The 25,595-nt window shown below is 49.2% G+C and overlaps 1 protein-coding gene across 4 annotated transcripts; it reads right to left on the bottom strand.

Annotated features, from left to right (window-relative positions):
- Nucleotides 1-1,199: 1,199 nt before the first annotated feature.
- On the bottom strand, nucleotides 1,200-6,122 carry PRR14 (proline rich 14). 4 transcript variants are annotated; one of them, XM_029947213.1, is made up of 12 exons: nucleotides 6,036-6,119; nucleotides 5,192-5,263; nucleotides 4,899-5,067; nucleotides 4,118-4,239; nucleotides 3,856-4,045; nucleotides 3,577-3,620; nucleotides 3,265-3,374; nucleotides 2,384-2,972; nucleotides 2,178-2,247; nucleotides 2,006-2,097; nucleotides 1,674-1,745; nucleotides 1,200-1,573 (listed from the first exon to the last, which is right to left on the bottom strand). In XM_029947213.1, the coding sequence occupies exons 2-12, from the start codon at nucleotides 5,212-5,214 to the stop codon at nucleotides 1,294-1,296; spliced, it is 1,761 nt and encodes a 586-aa protein (XP_029803073.1). In that variant the 5' UTR covers nucleotides 5,215-5,263; nucleotides 6,036-6,119; the 3' UTR covers nucleotides 1,200-1,293. The 4 variants fall into 4 exon arrangements, with proteins under 4 accessions (XP_029803073.1, XP_029803074.1, XP_029803075.1 ...); XM_029947214.1 differs by having other exon boundaries at nucleotides 1,200-1,513; XM_029947216.1 differs by having other exon boundaries at nucleotides 1,491-1,607.
- Between the last annotated feature and the right edge of the window lie 19,473 nt (nucleotides 6,123-25,595).

Raw genomic sequence — 25,595 nt, 5'->3', positions numbered from 1 at the left:
GGCCGGTCTTTAGACAGCGTCGAGACTGGGAGCCGGGAGATGGTGCGCGAGTTCTAGGGGGCGGTTGGCCGCTTGGCGGCGTGCGGCCGCGGAAGGTCCCTCTAAAGTTACCTCGTCTCTCCCTATCCGCCGCTTGGCTTAAGTCCACAGGCCGCCTGGTTTTCTCGCGCACGCGCGTGGCGATACTGTCGAGCTGCTGGCAACTCAGCGGAATCCCCACGGTGCCGGGTGACCCGAGCACGCGGCCTGCCTTGCGAGCGCTAGACTCGCTGGAAGGAAGCTGCGTCCCGTTATCGCTTCGTTCAGTGGGAGAGTGCTGGCCTGTGGTCTCCGCGTGCTAATAAGAAACACCTTGCACTTGTGTGCCAGCTACGGCCACTTTCTCACATATTAACTCATTTGATAGTATGAATTCTTTTAGGAAGTTACGGATATTAGCCCCATTTTACAGAGAGGTAGGAGCTGTGATGCACATTTAGTTTCCTACCCAGGAATTGGGCTCAAGAAGCCTCTGTGCTCATAGCCACTGCTCTGTTCTGGTCTATGTTACTAAAGATGGAGAATGCCACTTCTGGCCTCTGGCTGCCTGGGTTAACCATTTTAGTAAGGACATCGCATTACACATTCAACTTTTTTTTTTTTTTAAGTAATCTCTACCCCCAATGTGGGGCTCAAACTCATGAGCTGGAGATCAAGAGTCACATGCTCTACCAGCTGAGCCAGCCAGGTGCCCCTTAACTTGCTTATGCATAAAGTGGGTATAATTCCCTCTCATAGTGCTACGTGCAGGGCAAGTACATATGACAGGTTGTTGTAGGTGTTCAGTTACAGCTGGTTACTCTTATGTCTTGAACCGGAAGCAAATCCTGGCCTGCATGTTTGGAGGAATTCAGGGCCATCTTGATCAAAGCCTTGGTCCACTCTGGGTCCTTCAGTCTCCTCCTTGATGCAAGTGAATTTAGAGAACCCTGACTAGAGTCCAGAGTCACAGTATCTTCTGGATTAGATTCTGAAGTATCCCTCCATGCAGGAAAATTCTTAAATCAAGGTAGTATCTCCGATGACCATTTCCCCACTTCCCGTATCAAACCCTCATTGCCTTCCCTGGCACCTCCCCCATTTCCCAGTCTTTGAGGGCCAAAGTAAAAACATCACCCGGTACTGTTAATCTCAGATTTAGCTAGAGACATACAAAAGAATCAGAAACATACTGAAAAACTTTACTAGAAATATAGAGAAAAAAATTTAACTGCCTCAGATGCTTCAGGATGGATGGACAAACAGATGGAACTCCTAGGTCCGACGGGAGTGCTCCCTCTCCACTTCCTCCTCCTCCAGGAGCGAGGCATCCAGCTCCTCCAGCCGCTGCTGCAGCAGAGGTCCCACATCTGGGCTGGGGGCCAGGTTGGAGGTAAGGGTCCTGCCAGCTGCAGCCCGGACTCCACGAGATGGTCGCCGGGATCGAGGAAGGCTGCTGTCCCGAAATTCCACAGCCCGCCGAAGCTTCTTTGAGCTGGTGAAAATCAGAGTCCCGTTGCGCTCCCGGGGTTCCTCAAAGATGGTTTCAAAGGTCCTGGACCAGGCAGGGAGGGATGGTTTCAAAGGTCCTGGACCAGCGTGACCCCTGGTTACAGCTTTCCCTCTATTACCCCCAAGGCTTCCGAGTTTCTCACCTCCTGGTTGTAGGGGACTGATAATTCTTGTTGGTGTAAATTTCTTCTAAGCTGAACTCCTTCTTGTTCAACCTGGGAGCAAAAAGCAGAGGCCATTGAAGAACCCAGGGCCATTGTGCCCTGAAAAAAGGATAAGCAGGGTGTGGTCTATATTTCAGTTTCTGGGACATGCTGAGGCCAGGAGTGCTGCCTGAGACAGATAGGTAGTTCTAAGTGCAAACCATGTTCAGACCAAATTGACTCCTCCCTGAAAAGAGACAGAGCTGCACTTCAGGGGATCTGAGCCCACACCTGTTGGGCCAAGGCAGCTGCATGTACAGTGAGCCGCTCACCTGATTGGTCGAGGCAGTCCCATTGGTGTAAGGTTTAGCTGAGGACGGACTGGGGTCCTGCGTATTCTGAATCGAGAAACCTTTCCCATGGTCTGCAAAAATAGGGCAGAGGATAAGGGTGCAGCATGGCCTCAGGGTCCCACTTGTCTCCTCCCCCCATCTCTGCTCCTACCTTGGTCTCAGGGTCTGAAAGCACCTGGTTCTCTGAGGCCCTTGGCACCTTCCCCTTGGTTGAGCCCAACCTGCAGAGAAGGTCAAGGCTCAGGGACAAATAATATTCATAGCAATATCCCCATCTCCTGCCCACTGGATAGTAGAGAAGGAGGCTGGGCCCAGACTCTGGCCAGGGCTTTATGAAGGGTTTATTGAGAGCACTACCTGGGTTCTGCAGCTTCAGAGAAGGAAGAAGTAGATGCGGTGGACGAACAAGATGTGATGAGGGGAGGAGAGCCTCCCACTCCTCCAAGAGGGAAGACCTCTTTCCGGAGACAGGGCCGAGGGGGTGGTGGGGCTCGGGCCATCTCTCCACCACCCACAGTGTGCCGCCGGAGCCGTGACCGGCTTGGGTGGTGTGGAACAGGGGGCCAGCTGCAGGTATCTGGGCCAGGGGGCCCCAGGTCAGGGCAGGAGTGGCTTCGGCCCAGAGAGGGCTTCGAAAGAGGTGCTGGGGGACTGTGGTCTTGGGCCCGCCACTGGCGGATAGGGGGCCGGGGACTGACAGACGCAGTGTCCTCAGTAGCCCCAGACTGCTCGGCCTCTGAGATGGCAATCTTCAACTCCAACTTCATGGGAGGTGATGGGGGTGGGGGCCGTGGGGCTTTGTTGGGTGTGAGGAAGATGTCAGCAAAGCTCTCCAGCTTGGAGCGGACGGAACGGAAGAGGGGGGCCAAGCCCCAGGGACTGAGGCGGGGGCGTAAAAGGCTGGACGGCTGTGGGATCGTTGGGGGCTCCAGTACAGGATCTGGGGCTGAGGAAAGGAGAGGCTCAGGTGGGCATTCCTCAGCTGCAGGTGTCTAAGCCCTCCTTCAGTAGCCTCAACCCCTCCCCCAAACACTAAACTTTGCGCACAGAAGTCTAAGCCCACCCCTAAAAAACGAAGTCCTGAATTGAACCTTAGACCTCTGAAGTCTACACCCCAACTTCATACAACGAGCTCCCCTCAGGGAGGGAGTTCAGCCCTACCCCCACCTCTGCCCTGATACTTTTAAGCTCAGCTAGGATTTTCCAGAGCCCTAAATCTGATCCCTCTGAGTCCTTACCTGCTGGTGGGCTCTCCGGAGGGTCTTCAGGCAGGGAAGATGTCTGGAATGGGAGATCCATGTCCCTGGACGGAGGCATCGGCTGGTGAACCATGGTCTTGGGCTTGGCTCTGGAGTTAAGGGGCAAGGGAAAGGCTGAGGGAACTTCTAGGTCCAGATCCCACCTGAGCCAGCACCTCCCCTGCCCCTTAAGGCTACTGAAGGTGCTACAAGGAAGGATTGGACAAGTAAATTCCAATGCACCTAACTCTAGCTGCCTGGGTAACAGGTGTTGCCTGGACATTTCAATAATCCCTTCCCCAGCCCTCTCACCTTCTTGCTGGGATGATGAAGTTGGGAGTCTCATCAGCAAAGCCCTGGGTGTAAACAAAGACTGTTTTGGGGGAGGCAAGGAAGCCCCCTTCAGCCTCCTTAGCCACCCACATTCCGACCCTCTCAAATCTCCAGAAGCCTGCCGGGGTTCACACCAAAGACTTTTCCATATAGGTCTTTCCTTGAAGCCTTCCAACTAAGATAATATTCTCCTTACTCTGAGCAAAAGCTACCCCAGCTGAATGAACCCCTGACAGCCTTACCCCAAAATATTCATACCTCAGCTGGGGGTCTTGAGCTGGCGATGTCTTCTAGCATCACCACCAGAGTGGGCTGGGGGGCCCAGTCCACCTTTGGTGAAGAGCCCTCCTCCAGCCCAGAGGTTGTCCTTGATCGCCGCCTCGGGGTAGAAGGGGGCCGGTGGATTCGGCTCAAGGGCTCTCGGCATAAGTGCAGTGGGTCGGGAGGCCTAGAGAGGAAACAGGCATATCAGAGGGGCTCAGTTGTGTCCCCTGTTTACCCTCTATCCTGCCATGCTCACCTGGTCTGCGAGGGCCACGTAGCCTGTTGGGGTGGCGAGGCAGGTGGCTGGCTTCGGACGGAATCCTGACGGTTGCTGCGGTGCGGTGGGGTGGTGGTCTCTTCTTGGGGCACCAGGGGAACCTAATTGAGGAGTAAAGTGTCAAGAGCAAGGTGATGGAGTGAGGTCAGATTGGACAGGGCCTCCCTGAACCCTCTAACAGTGCCCTCTGCCACCAAAGCAACAGAAACTGTGGCAAGAATTCACTTAAGAACCCAAAGAAGGGAGTTGAACTGAATCAGGGGCCAGATATTACAATGCCCTGAGGTGCAGTAATCTCACCCTGGCTATTTGGAGAAATGACAAGGAGAGGGTGACCATGGGTGAGTCACTGTCCTTTTTGGGGCTTCACTTTTTCTAATTCGTGCAATGGAGCCAAAGACCTCAGCCTGCTTCCTGAGGATAGCCTGGAATTTGGGCTGGGAAGCAAGCAAGGGTTTCTCATACTTAAGAGTTAAAGAGATGTGGTTCCAACCCAACGGGGTTGATGGTGGGGCAGGCGAGAATTCTACCACTGAACCACCAGCGCTAGGTTGGTAGTGGTGATTGGGCACTAGAGCCTCTGCCCAAATCTAGGTGGGAGTGAGAGCTAACCAGAACTCTAGTATTAGGCAGACTGCCTGAGCAGGGTGTGAGAATGAGGTGTCTGGACCTCAATTATCCTCACTAGTGATCTGGTGTGACTTTGGTACTGAAGAGGGGACCTGAGGGAGAAGGGGCCCTTTCAGTTCAGGGGCCTCACCATGTGGGCAGCCATAACATCTTCCAGGACTACAGCCAGGACCCGCCGAGAGGCCTTTTCCAAGGGTGAAGGGGCCGCCAGAGGCTGCAGCCTCGGCCGTTTGGGGCTCCTGGCTCCCCATAATGCTCGAGCCAGGGGCTGGCGGCACAGACGTGGCCGGCCAGGGGAGCTAGAGGATGAGAGAAGCAGACGACAGTCGCTTGAGCCTGTCGTTGGCTCTGTGGTTTCCCCGGTACGGTCGCCAGGCTCCCCGCTTCCCGTGCTCAAGAGAGGCGGGCGGGGTGCGCTCTCACCTGGAGTCCCCGGGCAAGTCCATGGGGGAAGCGGCGGCTCCGGGGAGTCCCTGGGGGATCCCAGGCTGCAGCCTGGGATGGGGGGGAGCGGGGGAGCGGGGAGTGAGGGCCAGCCCCTCCCCTGGGGCTCCGCCCTTCATGGTCCGCCCGAGGCTCCCGGTAGCCCACGGGCCGGAGCCGTGGGGCGTAAATGGGCGCCCCCGGCTGGCCGCCCGGAGCGGGTGTCTTCCCGCTGCCGTCGCTTGAGATCTGTGGATCACCTGCGCCCTGACTGACACTTCCCGGGTGAACCTGGCTTCCAGCGGCCCCAGTTCTCCCACGGCCCGAGCCTCCTGGTGGGGGCTTTTGTCCCTGCAGAATCTGCCCTGAGATCACCCGGGATCAGCTGGGATCCCGGTGCTGGGAGGCTCACTTTCCGCCAGATCCCTCTGCAATCCTCATCCACTGCCAGCGAGTGGCCGAGAACTCGGGAGCAATACTCGAACACACCGACGGTACCCACCGCCCCACCAGATTCCCTACACTGGATCCCAGTGGAAAGAATCCTACAGCGAGGATCCTCCTCTCCCTGTGAGTTTGGGCTCCGCAAAGCTCCACCAGACAGGGGCGGCCCGAGCTTGAGCATCACGAACTCAGTCCGGATCCCCGGGGATCCACTGTCAAGCAGATACCCCCTTCACTCCAATCTCGGGAGGTCCCGCCCACAGACCCCCTTCTTCCTCCCTCCCCGGCTCCCCGCCCAGCTCTCGCCCTAGCCCGGGACCAGATGGTTCAAATGTTTCCTTCCCTCCCTCCTCCCGCCCTCTCTCCAGCCGCTCGGTGCCCTCCCCCGCGCGCCGCTCACCGCCGCCTCCCGCGGATCCCGGGTCTTCGACGGCTCCCACCTCAGGCTCCTTTAAAACTAGCCTTACCCAGCACTGTCCAACCGCCGAGGGCCTTCTTCTCCGAGCCTTCGGGCACCGCCCAATCGCCGGTGCCCGTCTTCCGGGGTGGTGAGAAACTAAGTGAAGCCACCTGGCAGCCATCTTCCCTAGGGGCAAGAAGCCAAATTAGGCAGCGCCGCCATTATAGTTGAGGGCAGGTAGCTCTGTCCTCGAAGAACCGAAGTGGACCGGATGGAGTCATTTTGTGAAGGCTAGTCTGTCAGTGGCCGAAGACTATGCCAAGTTTCTTGAGCTAGTGAGGCAGCTGTAGTGACTAGAGTGCCGCCACGTTTTTTAAGGGCATCTTCCGGTATTTTTGTTTTGTTTTTGGTTCTCAGGCCAATAAACATGAATTGAGTACTAGCGACAAGTGAAATTCCCAGTTTCCTAGAGAGGCCTCATTGAGGGCGGTTCCGGTTACTCTCCGGGATTCCTCAGTCGGGTTCCCGCGTCGCTGAGATCTGGGGAGGGACGAGGAGCCCGAGACTAAGGATAGTGCCACCTCCAGTTCCTGTGTTTGCGCTTTGTCCCGGAGAGACTGCTGGACTGAGCCAAAATGGGGAGGAGGCTGGGGCGTTGACCTTCCTGGAGGTGTGGGGGTTTGTGCGGCTCACGCCGAGTGTTCAGTATAGGGGCGTCATTGCAGGGGACCACTGCCCCACCTTGGCGCGCTGCGTGGGGACCGGCAGCTTTCCTCTCTCTTCCTGGCTCCTGCTAACCTTGTTTCAAGAGGGGCCAGGAAATAGACCTTGGTAGTAAGGGAGCGGGAGTGCAATCCCGCTGCTTGGAGAGTCTGCATCATGCAACCTTTACCAGGAGTCGGGCCGTTAGTGGGGAGGAAGTGGGCACGTACTAGCTTCTTGAACCTCGAAGGCGCCCTCACCGCCTAACCAGAGCCTGTGTCTCCACTAGTTCTTTCCCAGAATTCCCTGGTCCAAACCTGTACCTGATTTTCTGGGTAGAACAAGAAAGCCTGAAACCTAGAATCCTGGGTCTGAAATGAAGGTGCAAAGTACCCAGCCCAGCATAATTCTCTCCTCTGGGACTTAGTGATAAACGTAATGACACAGTGAGAATGATACGGAAAGAGCAGAATCAGCAAGAGCTGGTGTGGAAAGTGAAGACTCCCGAACTCTGTAAGCAAGGGCTCATCCAGATAGCTCTCCCAAGACTACAGCGATTCTTTTTGTAACACGAGGCCCTCTGGGTCCTCTGGAAATCCATGATGAAGCTTCTGGTAAGAGTGAACAGCAGTTTTTCCAGCTAGAGGTGTGCTCTCTCCACTGGATCGGGGCTGGCTATATGGTACCTGAAGATGTTCCTTGTGGGTATGGTAACGCTTGCAGCTGTGAGGGCTTGAAGATCCTTCCCAATCTTGTTGAGTTGAGAGGCCCTAGGTAGGCTCTGACTTTCTTAAACAGGGGCTTTCCCCTGGGGCGCCTGGGTGGCTCAGTCGGTTAAGCCTCTGACTTTGGCTCAGGTCAGATCTCACGTTAGTGGGTTCGGGCCCCGCGTCGGGCTCCGTGCTGACGGCTAGCTCAGAGCCTGGAGCCTGCTTCCAGTTCTGTGTCTCCTTCTCTCTCTGACCCTCCCCCTCTCATGCTCTGTCTCTCCTGTATCAAAAATTAATTTAAAAAAAAACATTAAAAAAAATCAAAGAAACCAGCCAGCCCCAAGGCGAGAAAAGCTTTCAAGGGTAGAGCATGCCTGATCAAGTTTTGATTCTCTGGGTGTCCTGAATAAGTCAACACCAATGGCAAAGGACATAGCCTAAGGAAAGGGTCTGGATTTGAGAATTTGGTAGGGATGGCCCAGCCCTAAGGCCTAACTTGGGGTGCTGGAGTTGATCAAATTGAAGTTTAATGTAGACTGTGGTGTCTTGGCCCTAAGCTCAGGCCAGTCATGGCAACCCTAATAGCCTCGAGGTCTTACCTCTGCCTTTTTTTGTGACTACCATTTCAACAACTCTTACCTCACTCTCCTCCTATGTACACACTCTAGGGCCTGGAGTGCTGATCCAGTGGTCAGAGGCCCCACACAGCTTTCAGTGGGGGCGGGTGACATGGCTAGAGGTTGGCACATCGGTGTATCATTCTTCAGAAACTCTGGGGCGCCTGGGTGGCTCAGTTGGTTAAGCGTCCGACCTCAGTTCAGGTCATGATCTCACAGTTCATGGGTTGAAGTCTTCACATCAGGCTCTGCTGTCACCACAGAGCCACTTTGGATCATCTGTCCCCCCTCTCTCTCTGCCCTTCCCCTGTTCATGTGCACAGACCCATTCTCTCTGTGTCTCAAAAATAAATAAACATAGAAATTATGGGTTCCTTTAGACTCTGGGTCTCCCATCAACTTAACTATTCTTGACCTCAGTGGTCTCACTTGTAAAATGGGAGCAATGAACTCTGTCATGCCTATCTCAAAATTGACTTAAAAGATAAAGATCAAATGAGAAGACACACCTGAATGTGCCTGATAAATGAAGCCTCAGGCTACAGGTAAAATTCAAAAGATGGGGGCGCCTGGGTTGTTCAGCTCCTGATTTCAACTCAAGTCATGATCTCACAGTGGGCATGAAGCCTGCTTAAGATTCTCTCTCTTCCTCTTCATCTGTCCCTCCCAGCTCATGCTCGCTCGCTTGCTCTCCCTCTTTCTCTTTCAAAAGAAAAAAAAAAAAAAAAGGATAAGAGCCACCTCTTCTTGGGGCACCTGGGAGGTGGTTCAGTCATTTGAGCATCCGATTTCGGTTCAGGTCATGATTTCACAGCTTGTGGGTTCGAGCCCTGCATTGGGCTCTGTGCTCACAGCTCAGAGCTTGGAGCCTGCTTCTGATTCTGTCTCCCTCTCTCTCTGCCCCTCCCCACCTCAGACTCTCTCTCTCTCTCTCTCTCTCTCTCTCTCTCTCTCTCTCTCTCTCTCTCTCAAAAACAAATAAACATTAAAAAAAAAAACCCACCTCTTCTTTCTCTCAGAGTACCCTAATCCCTTCTGTCCCTCAGGCCAGCTCTGCTCAGTACCTTTGCAGGTACCTTTGTGGGTTGGGTTGGGTTGTGGCTGCAGGGTATTGAGACATGTGGGATGGGCTTAACAGTTACAGCACTTTGCTTAAGAACCACCCCTGAAAAATGACAGCTTTGGATTTGGGTTCCCATCAACCTTTTAACAAGATTTCAACTCCTCCTCCATGCTATGCCCTGGGGATAAACAGGTGCTTATTCCCAGGAGGCTAGCATTTCTGTCCCTGTATAAAAATTGCCATTGGCTCTACTACTTCTGGAAGCTTCTGTCCTCTTCACCTTAAAGGACTTATTCCAGCCAGATATGAGCACATTCCTGACCAGTTTAATTCCCCACTTCAGTTGAAGAGCTTTCAAGACACACCTCTGAGGCTTTTCCACTCTGGTCAGCTACTGCTAAAATTTGTAAGCAAATTCTGAGAAAAGCTGGTCCTGCCTATGGCCTAACTTCTTTTCCTCAGTTAGAGAGCCACCTGCCATCACTTCTATGCTTGTCTTGTTATTGTTGAGGGAGAGATAATAGGAAAGTGTCAAGGTCAGAAGAACTGAATGGTAAAGAGCTTATGGTGAGAATTTCAGAGGAAGGGAGAAGGTTGGGGGACAGAGAATGAAGAAGGTGAAGGGAGGGGTGTGTAGGTGGCTCAGTCAGCTAAGCATCCGACTCTTGATTTCAGCTCAGGTCATGATCTAGCAGTTTGTGAGTTTCAACCCCTCATCAGGCTCCACACAGACAGTACAGAGCCTGCTTGGCAGTCAGTCCGTCCCTCCCATTCCCTACTTTCTCTCTCTCTCTCTCTCAAAAAAAAAAAAACAACTTAAAAAGATGGTTGGCACATCGGTGTATCATTCTTCAGAAACTTTGGGGCGCCTGGGTGGCTCAGTGCATTAAGCGTCCAACTTTGGCTCAGGTCATAAATTCACAGTTCATGAGTTCGAGCCCCACATGGGGCTCTGTGCTGACAGCTCAGAGCCTGGATGGAGACTGCTTCACATTCTGTGCCTTCCTCTCTCTCTGTTTCTCCCCTGCTTGTATTCTGTTGGTCTCTCTCCTCTCTCAAAAATAAATAAGATTTAAAATATTTAAAGGAGAAGAAGAAGAAGGGGGAGGTTTGGGTGCCTGGGTTGCTCAATAGATTAAACGTCAGACTTCAGCTCAGGTCATGATCTCACGGTTTGTGGCTTGAACCCCACGTGGGCTCTGTGATGACAGTTCAGAGCCTGGAACCTGCTTCAGATTCTGTCTCCCTCTCTCTCTCTGCTCTTCCCCCTGCTTGCGCTCTCTCTGTCGCTCTCTCTCAAAAATAAACATTGAAATTTTTTTTCAAAGAAGGTGAAGGGAGGTGTCCATTAATATCTGAAACAATGGCATGTCACTGTGTATTACCTCTCAGCTCCAAATCACTCTTTTTCCCTCCTTTGTGAAAAGGGATCTGGGCCCTTCAAATATATTTTCTTTGCCAGCTGGCATCATACTAAACTTTGTCAGTAGACAGCTGGGGAGGCATTACAGGAAGAAAGGATTTTTTTTTCCCGGTTCCAATGAGCCCTGTTGTCAAGCTCTTGCTGTGTGAGTGGGTTCCCCAGCCCCCAGCTTCTCCAGGCCCTGCTGGCGCTCCAGCGCCAGGCTCTTGCGGTGCACGGTGGCCAGCACAGCTGTCCCTGACATGCCCCTTGCAGTTTCCTCGTGGGGTGCCTCTAGTGAGACACCTTCCTGTGACTAGCTTCCCCTGACATCCCAGAGGAAGATATCCAGGAAATTCCATCAGAGGTGGCACCCCAGTGACTTCTGTACTCTCGAACTGTGAGATCATGACCTGAGCTGAAGTCGGTCGCTTAGCCGACTGAGCCACCCAGGCGCCCCAGTGCTCTCTGTAAAAAGGTCTGGATCTCAGCCCCAGGGAGGCCCAGGTAGAGGCTCTTCCTTGGGTGTTATATCCCCAGCTAAGGGTTAGTGTCTTCTTATATCTTCCTATTCCTGCATTCTTTAGAATTCTCTTTACTTCTTACTATCTGTAGTGGGCAGAACTGCGTCTCCCCCTCCCAAATATGTGTTCAAATCCTAACCCCAGTTCCTGTAAGTGTGACCTTATTTGGAAATAGAATCTTTGCAGGTATAATCAATGAAGTCGTATTGGATTAGGGTGGGTCCTAATCCAATGACTGGTGTCCTTGTATGAAGAAGGGAAGTTGGATGCAAATAGAAAGGAGAATGCCATGTGAAGACATGCACAGAGACACAGGAAGAATGCCATGTACAACCGAGGCAGAGATTGGACTGATGCATCCGGAAACCAAGGAATACTAGAGATTGCTAACAGTTGCCAGGAGCTAGGAGGAAGCAAGGAAGGATATGTCCCAGGGACCCGGAGGAACTATGGTCCTGATGATGGTGATTTCCGGTGTCCAGAACTATGAGAGCATGGATCTGTGCTATCTTAAGCCACCTCATTTGTGGTAACTTGTTATGACAGCCCTGGAAACTAATACACATTCCAAACCCTCATTTCTCTACTTCCCTGTTATAGTTGATTTTTTTTTTAAGATTCTATTCTATTTTTTTAAAGCAGGTTTTACATCCAATGTAGAGCCCAATGCAGAGCTTGAACTCACGACTCTGAGATCAAGACATGAGCTGAGATCAAGAGTCTCATGCTTACCTGACAGCCTCCCAGGCACCCCATTTAAGACTTTATTTTCAAGCAATCTCCACACCCAACGCAGGCTCAAACCCACAATCCCGAAATCAAGAGCCGCACCCTCCACCAATTTAGCCAGCCAGGTGCCCCCATAATTCTTTATAATGAACTTGTCCTTTTTCAAATTACTGTGTGGTTTCTCTCTCCTCATTGGTCGCAGATTAATCCCATCACCAACAAAAAGACTAGTGTTTTAGCATTAAATAAAACAGAATACCTGAACGTGCCTGATGCAATAACTATGGAGATATTTCTGAGAGTAGGTCATTTTCAAGACATTTTAAAGTCTGCATTGCAGACATAATCCTTAAGAGCATATGAATGCTCTTATCAGAGAGAAAAAGAGAGAGAGAGAGAGAGAGAGAGAAAATGGACGCAGCTGGCTCAACTGGAAAGGAAGAAGTCAAGCTGCACAGCATTGTTACCTAAAGGCAATTCCTGGCATCCTATGGTTTCAGATAGAGGCCAGCTCTAGGGAGCACTCAGAAGACAAGTCCGGGTAGAGTCTTCTGGAAATGACTGTGCTTCATGTCACAGACTGAGGGGCAGAGGGACAGTGGTACTCAGGGCTAGAATGGCAATTTTGGGGCAGGGAGTCCATGACACACACTCAAGAAAGATTCACACATCCATGATCTTTCCTCCAGAGAAAGAGGCCTAGATGGAGGATGGCAAGGTCCCTGGCTGGTCGAGAAGGTTCTAAATATGGGCTGAGGTGCCCATTTATTTGTTCAATACATTTGGTGAATTCCAACCACATACCAGACGCAAAAGCTACCATGGTGAACGACACAGTGAGAGTCCTTCTCTTCAGAGAGACAAGTAAATGGACACAGGGCATAGGGAGATTAAACGTTAAACTCCACTTGTACGCAGCTTCCCGAAAGAGCACAGAAGCAGAGCCGGGGAAGACTTCTCTGCGAATGTGATGAATCACCTGAGAATTCAAGGAAAGGGGCTCAGGAAGGGAAACTGTGCATGGGTCACTTCAACTGTGTGAAAACAATTTGGTTGTCAGCCTGTTGGAAATAATGCACGCCTTTTATTTATTTAAAAAATTTTAATGTTTTATTTTATATTTGAGAAACAGAGACAGAGGGTGAGCGGGGGAAGGGCAGAGAGAGACTGAGACAGAATCGGTCCACACAGAGCCCGACGCAGGACTTGAACCCACGAGCTGTGAGATATGACCTGAGCTGAAGTTGGACTGAACCACCCAGATGTCCCTGCATGCCTTTTAGAATAAATATTTTGAATACTCCTTGAATTATGATGAAATAACTGAATAGAGAAATAACTCCTTTACAGTCCGACTTTTAAAAACTCAGTATAACCCTCACTGTAAAAGACAAGGTCATTTATATTAAAATGTGTATACAATAGTACAATCGTATACTAGACGTGATTTAGAATACAAATTAGGGGCGCCTGGGTGGCTCAGTCGGTTGAGCATCCGACTTCGGCTCAGGTCATGATCTCACAGTTGGTGGGTTCGAGCCCCGTGTCGGGCTCTGTGCTGACAGCTAGCTCAGAGCCTGGAGCCTGCTTCAGATTCTGTGTCTCCCTCTCTCTCTGACCCTCCTCTGCTCATGCTGTCTCTCTCTTTCTCTCTCAAAAATAAATAAAACATTAAAAAAATGTTAAAAAAAGAATACAAATTATAATTATAGGCAACAATATGAAGCTTAGAAGGAAAAGGATCCAGACACGAAAGAGTATGTATACACGCTATATTTGTGTATGTATATATACTATATACTGTATGTGTATATATAGTAGGATTCCATTCATATTACACAAAAAGAAGCAAAACTAGGGGTGCTTGGCTGGCTCAGTCAGAAGAGTATATGACTTTTGACCTTGGGGTTGTGAGTTCAAGCCCCACATTGGGTATATAGATTAATTAAAAATAATATTAAACTTAAAAAATATTTTTAAAAAGAAGCAATATGAATCTATAATGTTAGAGATTGGACTAGTCAATACCCTTGGGAAAGACAGTGACTGGGGAGTGCATGGGAGGGTCTAAGATGCTAGAAATGTTTTGGATTCTGGATCCTGGTTATGTGGTACTGGTTATATTCACCAGTTCACCAGTTATATTCTGGTTATAGTCATCAGAAAATTCATTGAGCTTATACTTAAGAATTGTGCACTTTTCTGTGTTATATTATTCTTTTTTTAATTTAAATTTAATTTTAAGTTTTTTATTTATTTTTGAGAGACAGAGAGAGACACTGTGAGCAGGGAAGGGGCAGAGAAAGAGACACAGAATCTGAAGCAGGCTCCAGGCTCTGAGCTAGCTGTCGGCACAGAGCCTGACGTGGGGCTCGAACCCATGAACCATGAGATCTGACCTGAGCTGAAGCCGGATGCCTAACCGACTGAGCCACCCAGGCGCTCCTATTCTTTAAAAACTTAAGTAACATATCTCAATGTGTAAATGTTTGGGTAGGGCTTTGGCAAAAGATTTAATGAAGTGGTCATAATGAAGTCATCCGATGCTCATCTACATATAGGATTTTTATTAATTCTGCAGCTACAAACTCAGACTGTCACAGATGGATTGCATTGGTGACTCAAATTCAAGTTGGCCATCTATGCCATAATTTTCCAAAATGCCAACAATTCTGGGTGAAATTAAAAACAAAACAAAATATAATTTTCCCTTGATATATATTGATATATATTGTCTGCCTTTCTGGAAAAGTCAGGATTAAAACTATAATTACAATTTTTTAATATATATATTTAATGTTTACTTTTGGGAGAAAGAAAGAGGCAGAGTGAGCACGGTGGGGAGGGGCAGAGAGAGAGGGAGACACAGAATTCGAAGCAGACTTCAGGCTCCGAGTTGTCAGCACAGAGCCCGAATCGGGACTCGAACTCACAAGCTGTGAGATCATGAGCTGACCCAAAGCCGGGTGCTTAACGAACTGAGCCACCAGGTGCCCTATTTTTATTTTTAAGTAGGCTCCATGCCCAGTGTGGAGCCCAACAAACGGCTTGAACTCATAACCCCGAGATCAAGACCTGAGCTAAGATTAATAGTCACGTTCCTGGAGGGGGGCCTCGGTGGCTCAGTTGGTTGGGCGTCTGACTTCAGCTCAGGTCATGATCTCACACTCCATGAGTTTGGGCCCCATGTCAAGCTCTGTGCTGACAGCTTGGAGCCTGGAGCTTGCTTCAAATTCTGTGTCTCCCTTTCTCTCTGCTGCTCACCACCTTACACCCTGTCTCTCAAAAATGAATAAATGTTAAAAAGAAAAATTAAAAAAAAGAGTCACATGTCTGGGGTGCCTGGGTGGCTCAGTTGGTCAACTGTCTCATTTTCAAATTTTATTTTATTTTATTTTTGTTTAATGTTTTTATTTATTTTTGCGAGAGAGAGACAGCTCGAGCAGGGGAGGGTCAGAGAGACAGAGAGATAGACACAGAATCCGAAGGCAGGCTCCAGGCTCTGAGCTAGCTGTCAGCACCGAGCCCGACACAGGGCTCGAACCCACAAACCATGAGATCATGACCTGAGCTGAAGTCAGTTGCCTAACCAACTAAGCCACTCAGGCGCCCCTAAGCTACTACATTTTGAGGTAATGTATTACAAACAGGTGGAATGATGGGCATGGGAAAGAGACGGAGGGTAGGGGAGACATCTGGAAGTATCTCTTACCTGTTTATTAGAAATTGTCCATACTCTCCCCTTGTAATGTAAGCTCCTTGAGGAGAGGATCTTTGCCTGGTTTGTTTGTTTGTTTGTTTGTTTTCCACTGACTTACCTTAGCTTCTAATATATAACAGACTCTCAGGATTGTCAGGGGAAAGCCTTGAAAAAGGGTCAGATACGGGACATATGGGTGGCTCAGTAGGTTAGGGTCCAACTTCCGCTCAGGTCATGATCTTCTAGTTCGAGAGTTCGAGCCCCTCATCGGGCTCTGTGCGGACAGCTCAGAGGCTGGAGCTTGCTTCGGATTCTGTGTCTCCCTCTCTCTCTCTGCCCCCTCTCCCTTTCGCTGTGTCTCTCTCTGAAAAATAAATAAAAAATATTTTTTAAAAAAAGAAAAGAAAAAGGGTCAGAAAAGGAACAGTCGGTCTGACCTGTCAGTAACAGGGGTGAAGTGTAGTTGAATAGTCAATTAAAATGTCTAAACAAATAAGAAACAGCCACTTAGATGCGTAAGCCTAGAGGAGGATTTTTTAACCTCAGCACTATTAATAGTTTGGACCAGATTTTTCTTTGTTGTGAGGAGCTGTCCTGTGCCTAAGAAGATGTTTAGTAGAACTATCCCTAACCTCTACCCACTAGATGTCAGTAGCGCACACACATTCCGTCCCTATCTTCTCTGTTACTACCCTTCTCCCTCCCCAACCAAAAAGTCTTTGCCAAATGTTCCTGGGAAGGGGGATGGCCCCCAGGTTGAGGATCACTGACCTAGAAGATATAATGACAATTGAAACCCAGGGAAAAGGATTGGATGCATCAACTTTGGGCAAAGGCATTTTAAAAAGGAGGGCCAGGGACACCTGAGTGGCTCAGCTGTTTAAGCATCTCACTCTTTTTTTTTTTTTAATGCTTTTATTTATTTTTGAGAGAGAGAGAGACAGAGAGACAGAGAGAGACAGAGAGAGAGACAGAGAGAGAGACAGCGTGAGCAGGGGAGGGTCAGAGAGAGAGGGAGACACAGAATCCGAAGACAGGCTCCAGGCTCTGAGCTAGCTGTCAGCACAGAGCCCGACGCGGGGCTTGAACCCACGAACCATGAGATCATGACCTGAGCTGAAGTCAGACACTTGACCAACTGAGCCACCCAGGCGCCCCAAGCATCTCACTCTGTTTGAGTGAGATGGAGCCCCATGGCAGGCTCTGCACTGGGTGTGGAGATGTGGAGGCTGCTTATGAGTCTCTCTCTCCCTCTACCCTTCTCCCAAGCACACATGGTACATGCTCTTTCTCTCTCTCTTTCTCTCTCTCAAAAAAAAATGAGGGTTGTAGTGGCACCTGGCGTGTGACTTTTGGCCTCAAGATCATGAGTTCAAGCTCTATGTTGGGTGCAGATTATTATTTAAATAAATAAAAAGGCTCAAAAATTTTTAAATAAATAAGTTCAAAAATTTTTTTTATTTATTATTTTTGAGAGAGAGAGAGAGAGAGAGAGAGAGAGAGAGAGAGAGAGAGAGACCGAGTGTGAGCAGGAAAATGGCAGAGAGAAAGGGAGACACAGAATCTGAAGTGGACTCCAGGCTCCGAGCTGGAGCTGTCAGCACAGAGCCCGACACGGGGCTCAAACTCATGAGCTGTGAGATCATGACCTGAGCCAAAGTGAGACGCTTAACTGTTTGAGCTACCCAGGCACCCCTCAAAAAATTTTTAAATAAATAAACAAATTAATTAATTTAATTTAATTAAGTAAATGAGGGCTCTAACAGAGGACCGAAGAGCCAAAAAGCAAAACCAACAAAACAAAAAAGGGTTTCAGAAGCCAATGAAAACAAGCAGCAGAGTGCCTTAGTGAGGAGCTTGGCAGGACTTGGGAGAGAATTGCTTTAACGAAATCGCGTGACAAAACCCTGGCTGCACTGAGTCTGCGTGTGCTTGTGCACGCCTCGTGTCCCAGATGAGACGGGACGAAACAGTAGATGTAGTCTGGTAGAGGGTAATAAGAAAGCAATCAACCAAATATGAATATGAAACAACGCGGTCCAAAGCAGAGAGAAAGAATCAAAGGAGAGGGTGAGGCTGCAGGGGAAATGTGAGAAGGGAAAGCAAAGGTGTATTCCACCGCATTCCTCATTTCTGGAGAGGCAGGGAAAGGACAGAGAGTATCATTCTTTTCCCTTCTCAAGAAGGAAGAAGGGAGCAGAGAGCTTTCACAAATGAAGTTGGAGAAATGGGATCTGGAACTGATCCTTAACTTCCTCAGACTCATTTGAAGAGGGAGGCTTCCTGGGTTGGAAGCCATAAGAATTTTCTCTGACTAAAATGGTATGAGGCCATGCCATTCTTTTAGAGCACAGTAGACCACCGAAGGTTCTAGAAACTGTGCATTTCTACTACTCTTCCATAAATTAAGACCCCTGTTTACTCTGATGTGGGTGAACTAAGCCTCTTCTCACCCCTAGGTTCTCCTCTTCCAAACCTTCACATCACAGAACTCCCTTGCTTAAGAATATTTAATACCTTCCTGCCACCTACAGCGTAAGGACCAAAATTCTTGTTTAATTTTCAGGGAAAGGGAGGAAACTATCACTTATCAGTGCCTAGCATATGCTAAGTGTTTTTGTTCCCTAGCGCTGCTGTAATAAAGTACACAAACTGGGTCAAACGACAGAAATTTATTCTCTCACAGCTCTGGAAGCTACAAGTCCAAAATCAAGGTTTTGGTGCAGCCATGTTCCTCTGGGACCCTGAGCAGAATGCTTTTTGCCTTTTCCTAGCTTCTGGTGGTGGCCACCAGTCCTTGGCATTTCTTGGCCTGCAGCTGGGTCATTCTAATCTCTGTGCTGCCGTCACATTGTTCTCCTTGAGTCTTAGTGTTTTGCCTTCTTATAAAGATATTAGTCATTGGGGGCACTTGGCTGGCTCAGTTGGCAGAGCATGCCCCTCTTGATCTTGGGGTTGAGTTCCAGCCCTAAACTGGGCATAAAGCTTATTTAAAAATAAATAAATACGGACACCAATTCTATTAGATTAGGACCCACTCTAATTGGGTGTGATCTCATTTTAACTGGATTACATTTACAAAGACTCTATTTCTGAATAAAGTCACATTCTGAGCTGCTGGCTATTAGGATTTGAACATGTCTTTTCTGGGGACATTTCCAAAAACCTCCTTCAGATACTCTACACTAGAGCCAAAGTGATCTAATCATTACTGTGCTATATATCCTATGCTTTCCCACCTTCTCCTAGGCCATTGTTAGGTCTCCATTTGTCCATTCTTTTTTTTTTTTTTAACATTTATTTATTTTTGACAGAGAGAGACAGAGCGTGAACAGGGGAGGGGCAGAGAGAGAAAGAGACACAGAATCTGAAGCAGACTCCAGGCTCTGAGGTAGCTGTCAGCACAGAGCCTGACGCTGGGCTCGAACCCACAAACCATGAGATCATGACCTGAGCCGAAGTCGGATGCTTAACCACTGAGCCAGCCAGGCGCCCCTCCATTTGTCTATTTTTTTTTTTAAGATTTTTAAAATTTTTTTTTATTTTTTTAATGCTTTTTATTTATTTTTGAGAGACAGAGAGAGACAGTGCGAGCAGGGGAAGGTCAGAGAGAGAGAGAGATACAGAATCTGAAGCAGGCTCCAGGCTCTGAGCTAGCTGTCAGCACAGAGCCCGACGTGGGGCTTGAACCCACGAACTGTGAGATCTGACCTGAGCCACCCAGGCGCCCCTCCATTTGTCTATTATTGAAGGCCCAGATGAAATGGCACCTCCTCCCTAAAGACTTCTTCAGTGTCTCCTTCTCCTGATCTTGTAGGGCATTTCTCACTGTCCATTCTGTCCTGCAAGTATTTGTTTTCCCTTCTAAAATGCTGCTCACCTCGAAGAATTGGATGAAGCACAAATTGGATAATACGTGGGAAATTGTTATTGTTGTTTAATTTTTTTCCTTTATTTTATTTATTTTTAATTTTTTTTTATTGAGACTGAGAGAAGCAGACCATCAGGGGGAGTAGGCAGAGAGGGAGATACAGAATCTGAAGCAGGCAGGCTCCAGGCTCTGAGCTGTCAGCACAGAGCTCGATGCGGCCCAAACCCACAAACGGTGAGATCATGACCTGAGCTGAAGTCGGATGCTTAACCAACTGAGCCACCCAGGCGCCCCTCCTTTATTTTAGAGAGAGAAAGTACAAGCAGGGGAGAGGGGCAGAGGGAGAAAGAAAGAATCTGAAGCAGGTGCTATGCTCAGCCTGGAACCTGATGCAGGCAGATCCCACCACCCTGGGATCATGCCCTGAGTGGAAATCAAGATCTGAGGCTGAACCAACTGAGCCACCCAGGCACCCGCTACGTGAGGAAGTTTTGTAATACTAGAGTGCCTCCAAATTTTAGTGAAGTGACAAAGAACTTTCACACACTTTGAAACAGTTTTATTGGGGTAGGGCTCACATACCACATAATTCACCTCTTTGAAGAGTGCAATTCAAAGGCGTTTTTTTTTTTTCTATTAGCATTACTGCAATCTAATTTTAGAACATTTTCATCACGCTCCTAAAGAAACTCCATATCCATTTACTGTCACTTCCTATTCCCCAACCCCCTCCCGAGCCCTTCTTCTACAAATCTGTTTATTCTGCACTTTTCATTTGAGCCTTCACACATTTTATTTGACTTCCACAAGGACTTCTCTTTGCGGGAATTTTTTTACAATATTGTTTGGGGATCAACACTCCTATTTTACAGGAGAAAACTGACCGCTGTTGAGGATGTGTAAGACCTCAACTCACACACGGATTTCGGATTCCATCGCTGGGTAGATGCGCGGATTTCTTGAGTGGGCAAGTCCGCTGTCCTCCACCAGCCCCATCGGAATCAAAGCGGCCCAGCAGGAGCTAACCCCTAGCTCCGCGTGGGGAGCCTCCTGGGTCCTCCCCCAACCCCCACCCCCAACTCTGGCCTCCGCACCGCAAGTGACGGCAGCCACACACTCCCTTTATCTCCGGGCGCCACGGTCCCTAGCCTCACTGGGATCCTGCGCGGCGCCGAGGCCGGTCACTCCACGCACGCGCCATCCAAACCTCTCCGCCCCCACCCCCATTCCCACCCCCATCCCCACCCCCACCCAGCGGCCCAATCACCCCGCTGCTCCATGTGGCGTGCTATTGGAAATGGCCTATCTACCAGAGGGATTGTGGGGCCAGGAGCCCAGTGCCCCAGTACCTAGGGCAGCCAGCAGCCTGGAGCACAAGTCGTGGCTTGGCTCAGTAAGGTGAACTTGACCTAGCGAGGAAAGGCCATCACGCGGCTCTGGGGGAAATGGCTGGGAAGCTGGCGTCACCAGGTTTTCTATGGGACTTTCTGGATCCAAAATGACGGGCTCATAAACTTAAGAGGAGGCCTGGGGGCCTGAGTGGGGAGGATCCTTGGGCGGAAAGGAGGCGTCCCGGGAGCCCTGCCCCAGGGCGATGTGGGTCTACTTAAAAGTCGGCAGAATGTCCTGGCCCTACGTACCTACCCTCTCCCAAGCTGCCAAGTTTTTTAAGTGGGGGCGGTGGGGGGAGTAGGGGCGTAGGGAGACACAAAACACAAAGTGTAACAGTGGTATAGCTTAAAGCGCATTTAGCATGAGCTTTTAAGACAAAAATACACTGCAGTGTGGGGCGCCTGCGTGGCTCAGTCAGTTGTGTCTTGACTCCTGGTTTCAGCTCAGGACACAGTTTGTGAGTTCGAGTCCTGGGCGCCTGCGTGGCTCAGTCAGTTGTGTCTTGACTCCTGGTTTCAGCTCAGGACACTGTGAGTTCGAGCCCTGCATTCGGCTCTGCACTCACTGATGGTGCTAGCCTGCTTGTGATTCTTCCTCTCCCCTGCTTGCATGCTTGCTTGCTCTCTCTCTAAGCAAATATATAAGCTTTAAAAAAGAAGTAGCAAAAGGAACTGGGGTCTCAGGTCTTAGATGAAGAATCACCTGAGAGCATGAAGCACTATCCAGATAACTTCTAGACGTCTAGGTGAGTCAGCCTGGGACAGTGAGCACCAAGGATACGAGTTTGGGAGATAGTTGAATAGCTAAGGGATGGGACTCTGAAGAAGAGGGGGCAAAGACCACACCCCCAACCTCCAAGGCTTCACCAAGCATATGGCATTTCTCACTGCAAGATAGTAGAACATGGTAGGAAACGTCTCTCGTTGGCAAGTTATTATCTCCCTTAGATAATAATTCCTTTGAAGTAACTGCCTACCATAGGCCCCAAACTTTACACGGTTAACGCATTTAAACCTCAGTGCGGTGTCTGTGAGATTGATGGTATGACCCCGATTTTACAGACAATGACACCCACGCTGGCAAAGGAAGGTAACTTGGTAACATGTCACTGCTGCCAAGAGGTGGAGCCAGGGCTCAAGCAAGGTTCCCCTTTCTCCCAGGCCTGAGCTCTTCCTGCTGAATTATGAGCCTATCACAGGTCCTGTGTCTCCTGTCTGTAATGGGAGTGAATTATGGAAGGAAGATCCATTGCAAACTCTAGATGTAGAAAGACCATCTCTTTTTAGATGGGAATGGGATCCAGGAGCAAGGGTAAAGCAAAGAAAAAAACGTTTCATTCCTTTGATATTTAAAAAAAATTTTAATGTTTTTATTTATTATTGAGACAGAGAGAAACAGAGCATGAGTGGGGGAGGGGCAGGGAGAGAGGGAGACACAGAATCTGAAGCAGGCTTCAGGCTCTGATCTGTCAGCACAGAGCCCAACACGGGGCTCAAACTCCAAGACTGCAAGATCATGACCTGAGCCAAAGTTGGACGCTTAACCAACTGAGCCACTCAGGCGCCCCTCCTTTGATATATTTGAACAATGCTATGCTTAGGAGTAGCTGTATAGGACCATGGTTAGGATAAATGGGCTTCAGAGTCGGATACCTTGGATTCTAACGCTGGCTCCTTAATTTTTCTGTGTTACAGAGTATCTTACTGGACTGAGCTTGAGCATCCCCATTCGGAAAGTGAAACGATCAGCCTCATAGGGTTGTGAGAAGGATTAAATGAGATAACGGTTTTGAGGTGTTCTGCAATTCCTGGCACCTTGTGTGGGTTTTGTTTTTGTTATTATACTACAGGTTGTAGATGGTTAGGAACAACAAAGAATAAGATTCTGACTTTGGCCACTCAGAGAGGTGGATAAAAGGGAAGAGGAGTCACTGGAGTCCGGCTGGTGGCCAGGACTTCCATCCAGGAGTGTGTGTTATATCTCAGCTCAAGGACTGAGATGGCTCAGAAGGGAAGGCTCTAGTATTAGGTCAGTAGAAAGAACGCTGGACTTGGAGCCCAATGGACCTGAGGAGCAGTAGCCAGTCTCAATGTTTTTATTCTTTTAAAAAATATTTTTAAATGTTTATTTTTAAGAGAGAGAGCGAGAGAGAGCGAGAGCGCATGAGCAGCGGAGGGACAAAGAGAGAGGGAGATACACAATCCGAATTGGCCTCCAGGCTCTGAGCTGTCAGGACAGAGCCTGTCTTCGGGCTGAACTCACCATCCATGAGATCATGACCTGAGCCAAAGTTGGACGATTAACCGACTGAGCCACCCAGGCTCCCCTGAATGTTCTTATTCTTAAATAGGGACTACAGTCCCTACCCTCCTCACAAGGAGTGCTGCTTAGAGTTAGATGATTCACAAGAAGACTGTTGTGCATCTGGGACAATGAAGAAATTCCATAAATATGCTTAGATCCCTAGAATTGGCTTCATTTTGCAACCAGGAAGCACTCTCGGAGGACCGTGGGCCTGCGGAACAGAAGGAGCCGAGGTGGAATCGCTCTGAGGACGCTAACCAACGCAGGCTCACTACTCCTTAACCTCTTCCAGACACCTGGACCTGAGCTTGAGAACCGACCTCCTGTCAGGCGTTACCTAGCAACAGCGTCCTTGAGTCTGGCCCCAGGGACCAACCAGCGCAGCCCTAGAAGTTCAGTGATGGAGTGGTCCAATCACTGGGCGCTGCCAGAAGGGACGTCCTCCAATCTCCGCCTGCACCAATAGGGCTTAGGAATTTTAAGAGCCAGAGCTGAGTATTCAGAGCTGACTCTTAATAGAATAAGATCAACTGACACGAATAACAACTTTCCGAGTGTATCTGAATGGTCATTGTGAAGGCAGGTCCCCATATTCTCTTGGGGGGGCATTTTCCTGTACTGTTGTCCGCTCTGAGTACCAGAGGGACCCACGACGTCGTGATTCCTCTGTTCGGACCGCAGCTTGGTCCCCATGCGAAGCCAGATCCGGGCCAGTTCCGACACTGGGCCCAGCGGGACAGTGTCTCCTAAGACCGGAAAAGACAGTGGACCTGGGGTTGGAGCTTCCAGGATTTGAGGATTGGAAGAGTCCAAAGCACCCCCTGCATCCTCGATCCCCATGCGGAGCCCAGAGCCTGGCCTGAGCCGAGGAGGCTGGGGGCCGGCAAGCCTCTCCGCGGTGGTCTTCTATTTTTTTCTTGGGAGAGTGGAGAAGTCTGAGGCTGGGAAGGCCTTGAACTGGATGTGATGCCAGAGACCTACGGCCACCTGGGGGCGCTCACTCTGCCCATTTTTGCTCACTCCTTTTTTAATTTTTCACAATGTGTCTAAACCAGTTCCTGGGCGAGAGCTGCAGACTGAGAGACCACCCTGTCTGTTTATTTGCTTATTCTGGACAGTTCATATCATTGGAATCATAAGATATGTGGTCTTTTGTGTCTGGCTTTATTCACATGGCATAATGTTTTTTAAAATTTTTTATATAGTTTATTTATTTTTGAGACAGAGAGAGACAGAGCACGAGTAGGGGAGGGGCAGAGGGAAAGGGAGACACAGAATCTGAAACAGGCTCCAGGCTCTGAGCTATCAGCACAGAATCCGATGCGGGGCTGGAACCCCGAACCGTGTGATCATGACTTGAGCTGAAGTTGGCTGCCCAACTGACTGAGCCACCCAGGTGCCCCATATGGCAATAATATTTTGAAGGTTCATCCATGTTGTAGCATGAATCATTATTATTTTTTATTAGGATTATTTTTATTATTAGTTAGTTAGTTTATTGTCGGGGTGCCTGGGTGGCTCAGTCGGTTAAGCATCCGGCATCCGCTCAGGTCGTGATCTCACGGTTCGTGGTTTCGAGCCCCGCGTCAGGCTCTGTGCTGACAGCTAGCTCAGAGCCTGGAGGCTGCTTCAGATTCTGTATCTCCCTCCTTCTCTGACCCTCCCCTGCTTAGGCTGTCTCTCTCTCTGTCTCTCAAAAATAAAAAAATAAAAGTTTTTTAATAGTTCATTGTCAAATTGGTTTCCATATAACACCCAGTGCTCCTCCCCAAAAGTGTCCCCCTCCGTGACAATCACCCCCTTTCCTTCCTCCCTCTCCCCCTTCAGTCCACGGTTTATTTTCAGTATTCAATAGTCTCTCAGGTTTTGCATCCCTCTCTCACCCCAACTCTCCTTCCCCCTTTGCCTCCCCATGGTCCTCCATTAGGTTTCTCCTGTTCTCCTGTTAGACCTATGAGTGCAAACATATGGTATCTGTCCTTCTCTGCCTGACTTATTTCACTTAGCATGACACCTTCAAGGTCCATCCACTTTGCTACAAATGGCCATATTTCATTCTTTCTCATTGCCATGTAATACTCCATTGTGTGTGTGTGTGTGTATATATATATATATATATATATATATATATATATACACCACATCTTCTTGATCCATTCATCCAGTGATGGACATTTAGGCTTTTTCCATGATTTGGCTATTGTAGAAAGTGCCGCTATGAACATTGGGGTACATGTGCTCCTATGCATCAGCACTTCTGTATCCTTTGGGTTAAATCCCTAGCAGTGCTATTGCTGGGTCATAGGGGAGTTCTATTCATAGTTTTTTTGAGGAGTCTCCACACTGTTTTCCAGAGCGGCTGCACCAGTTTACATTCCCACCAACAGTGTAGGAAGGTGCCCGTCTCTCCACATCCTCACCAGCATCTATAGTCTCTTGCTTTGTTCATTTTAGCCACTCTGACTGGCATGAGGTGGTATCTCAGTGTGGTTTTGATTTGCATTTCCCTGATGATGAGTGATTTTGAGCATCGTTTCATGTGCCTG

Source organism: Suricata suricatta, chromosome 8, assembly GCF_006229205.1.
Source record: "Suricata suricatta isolate VVHF042 chromosome 8, meerkat_22Aug2017_6uvM2_HiC, whole genome shotgun sequence".
In the NCBI taxonomy this organism is placed as follows: domain Eukaryota; kingdom Metazoa; phylum Chordata; class Mammalia; order Carnivora; family Herpestidae; genus Suricata; species Suricata suricatta.
Note: the sequence above shows the minus strand (reverse complement) of the source record. Positions and strands in the feature narration are given on the sequence as shown.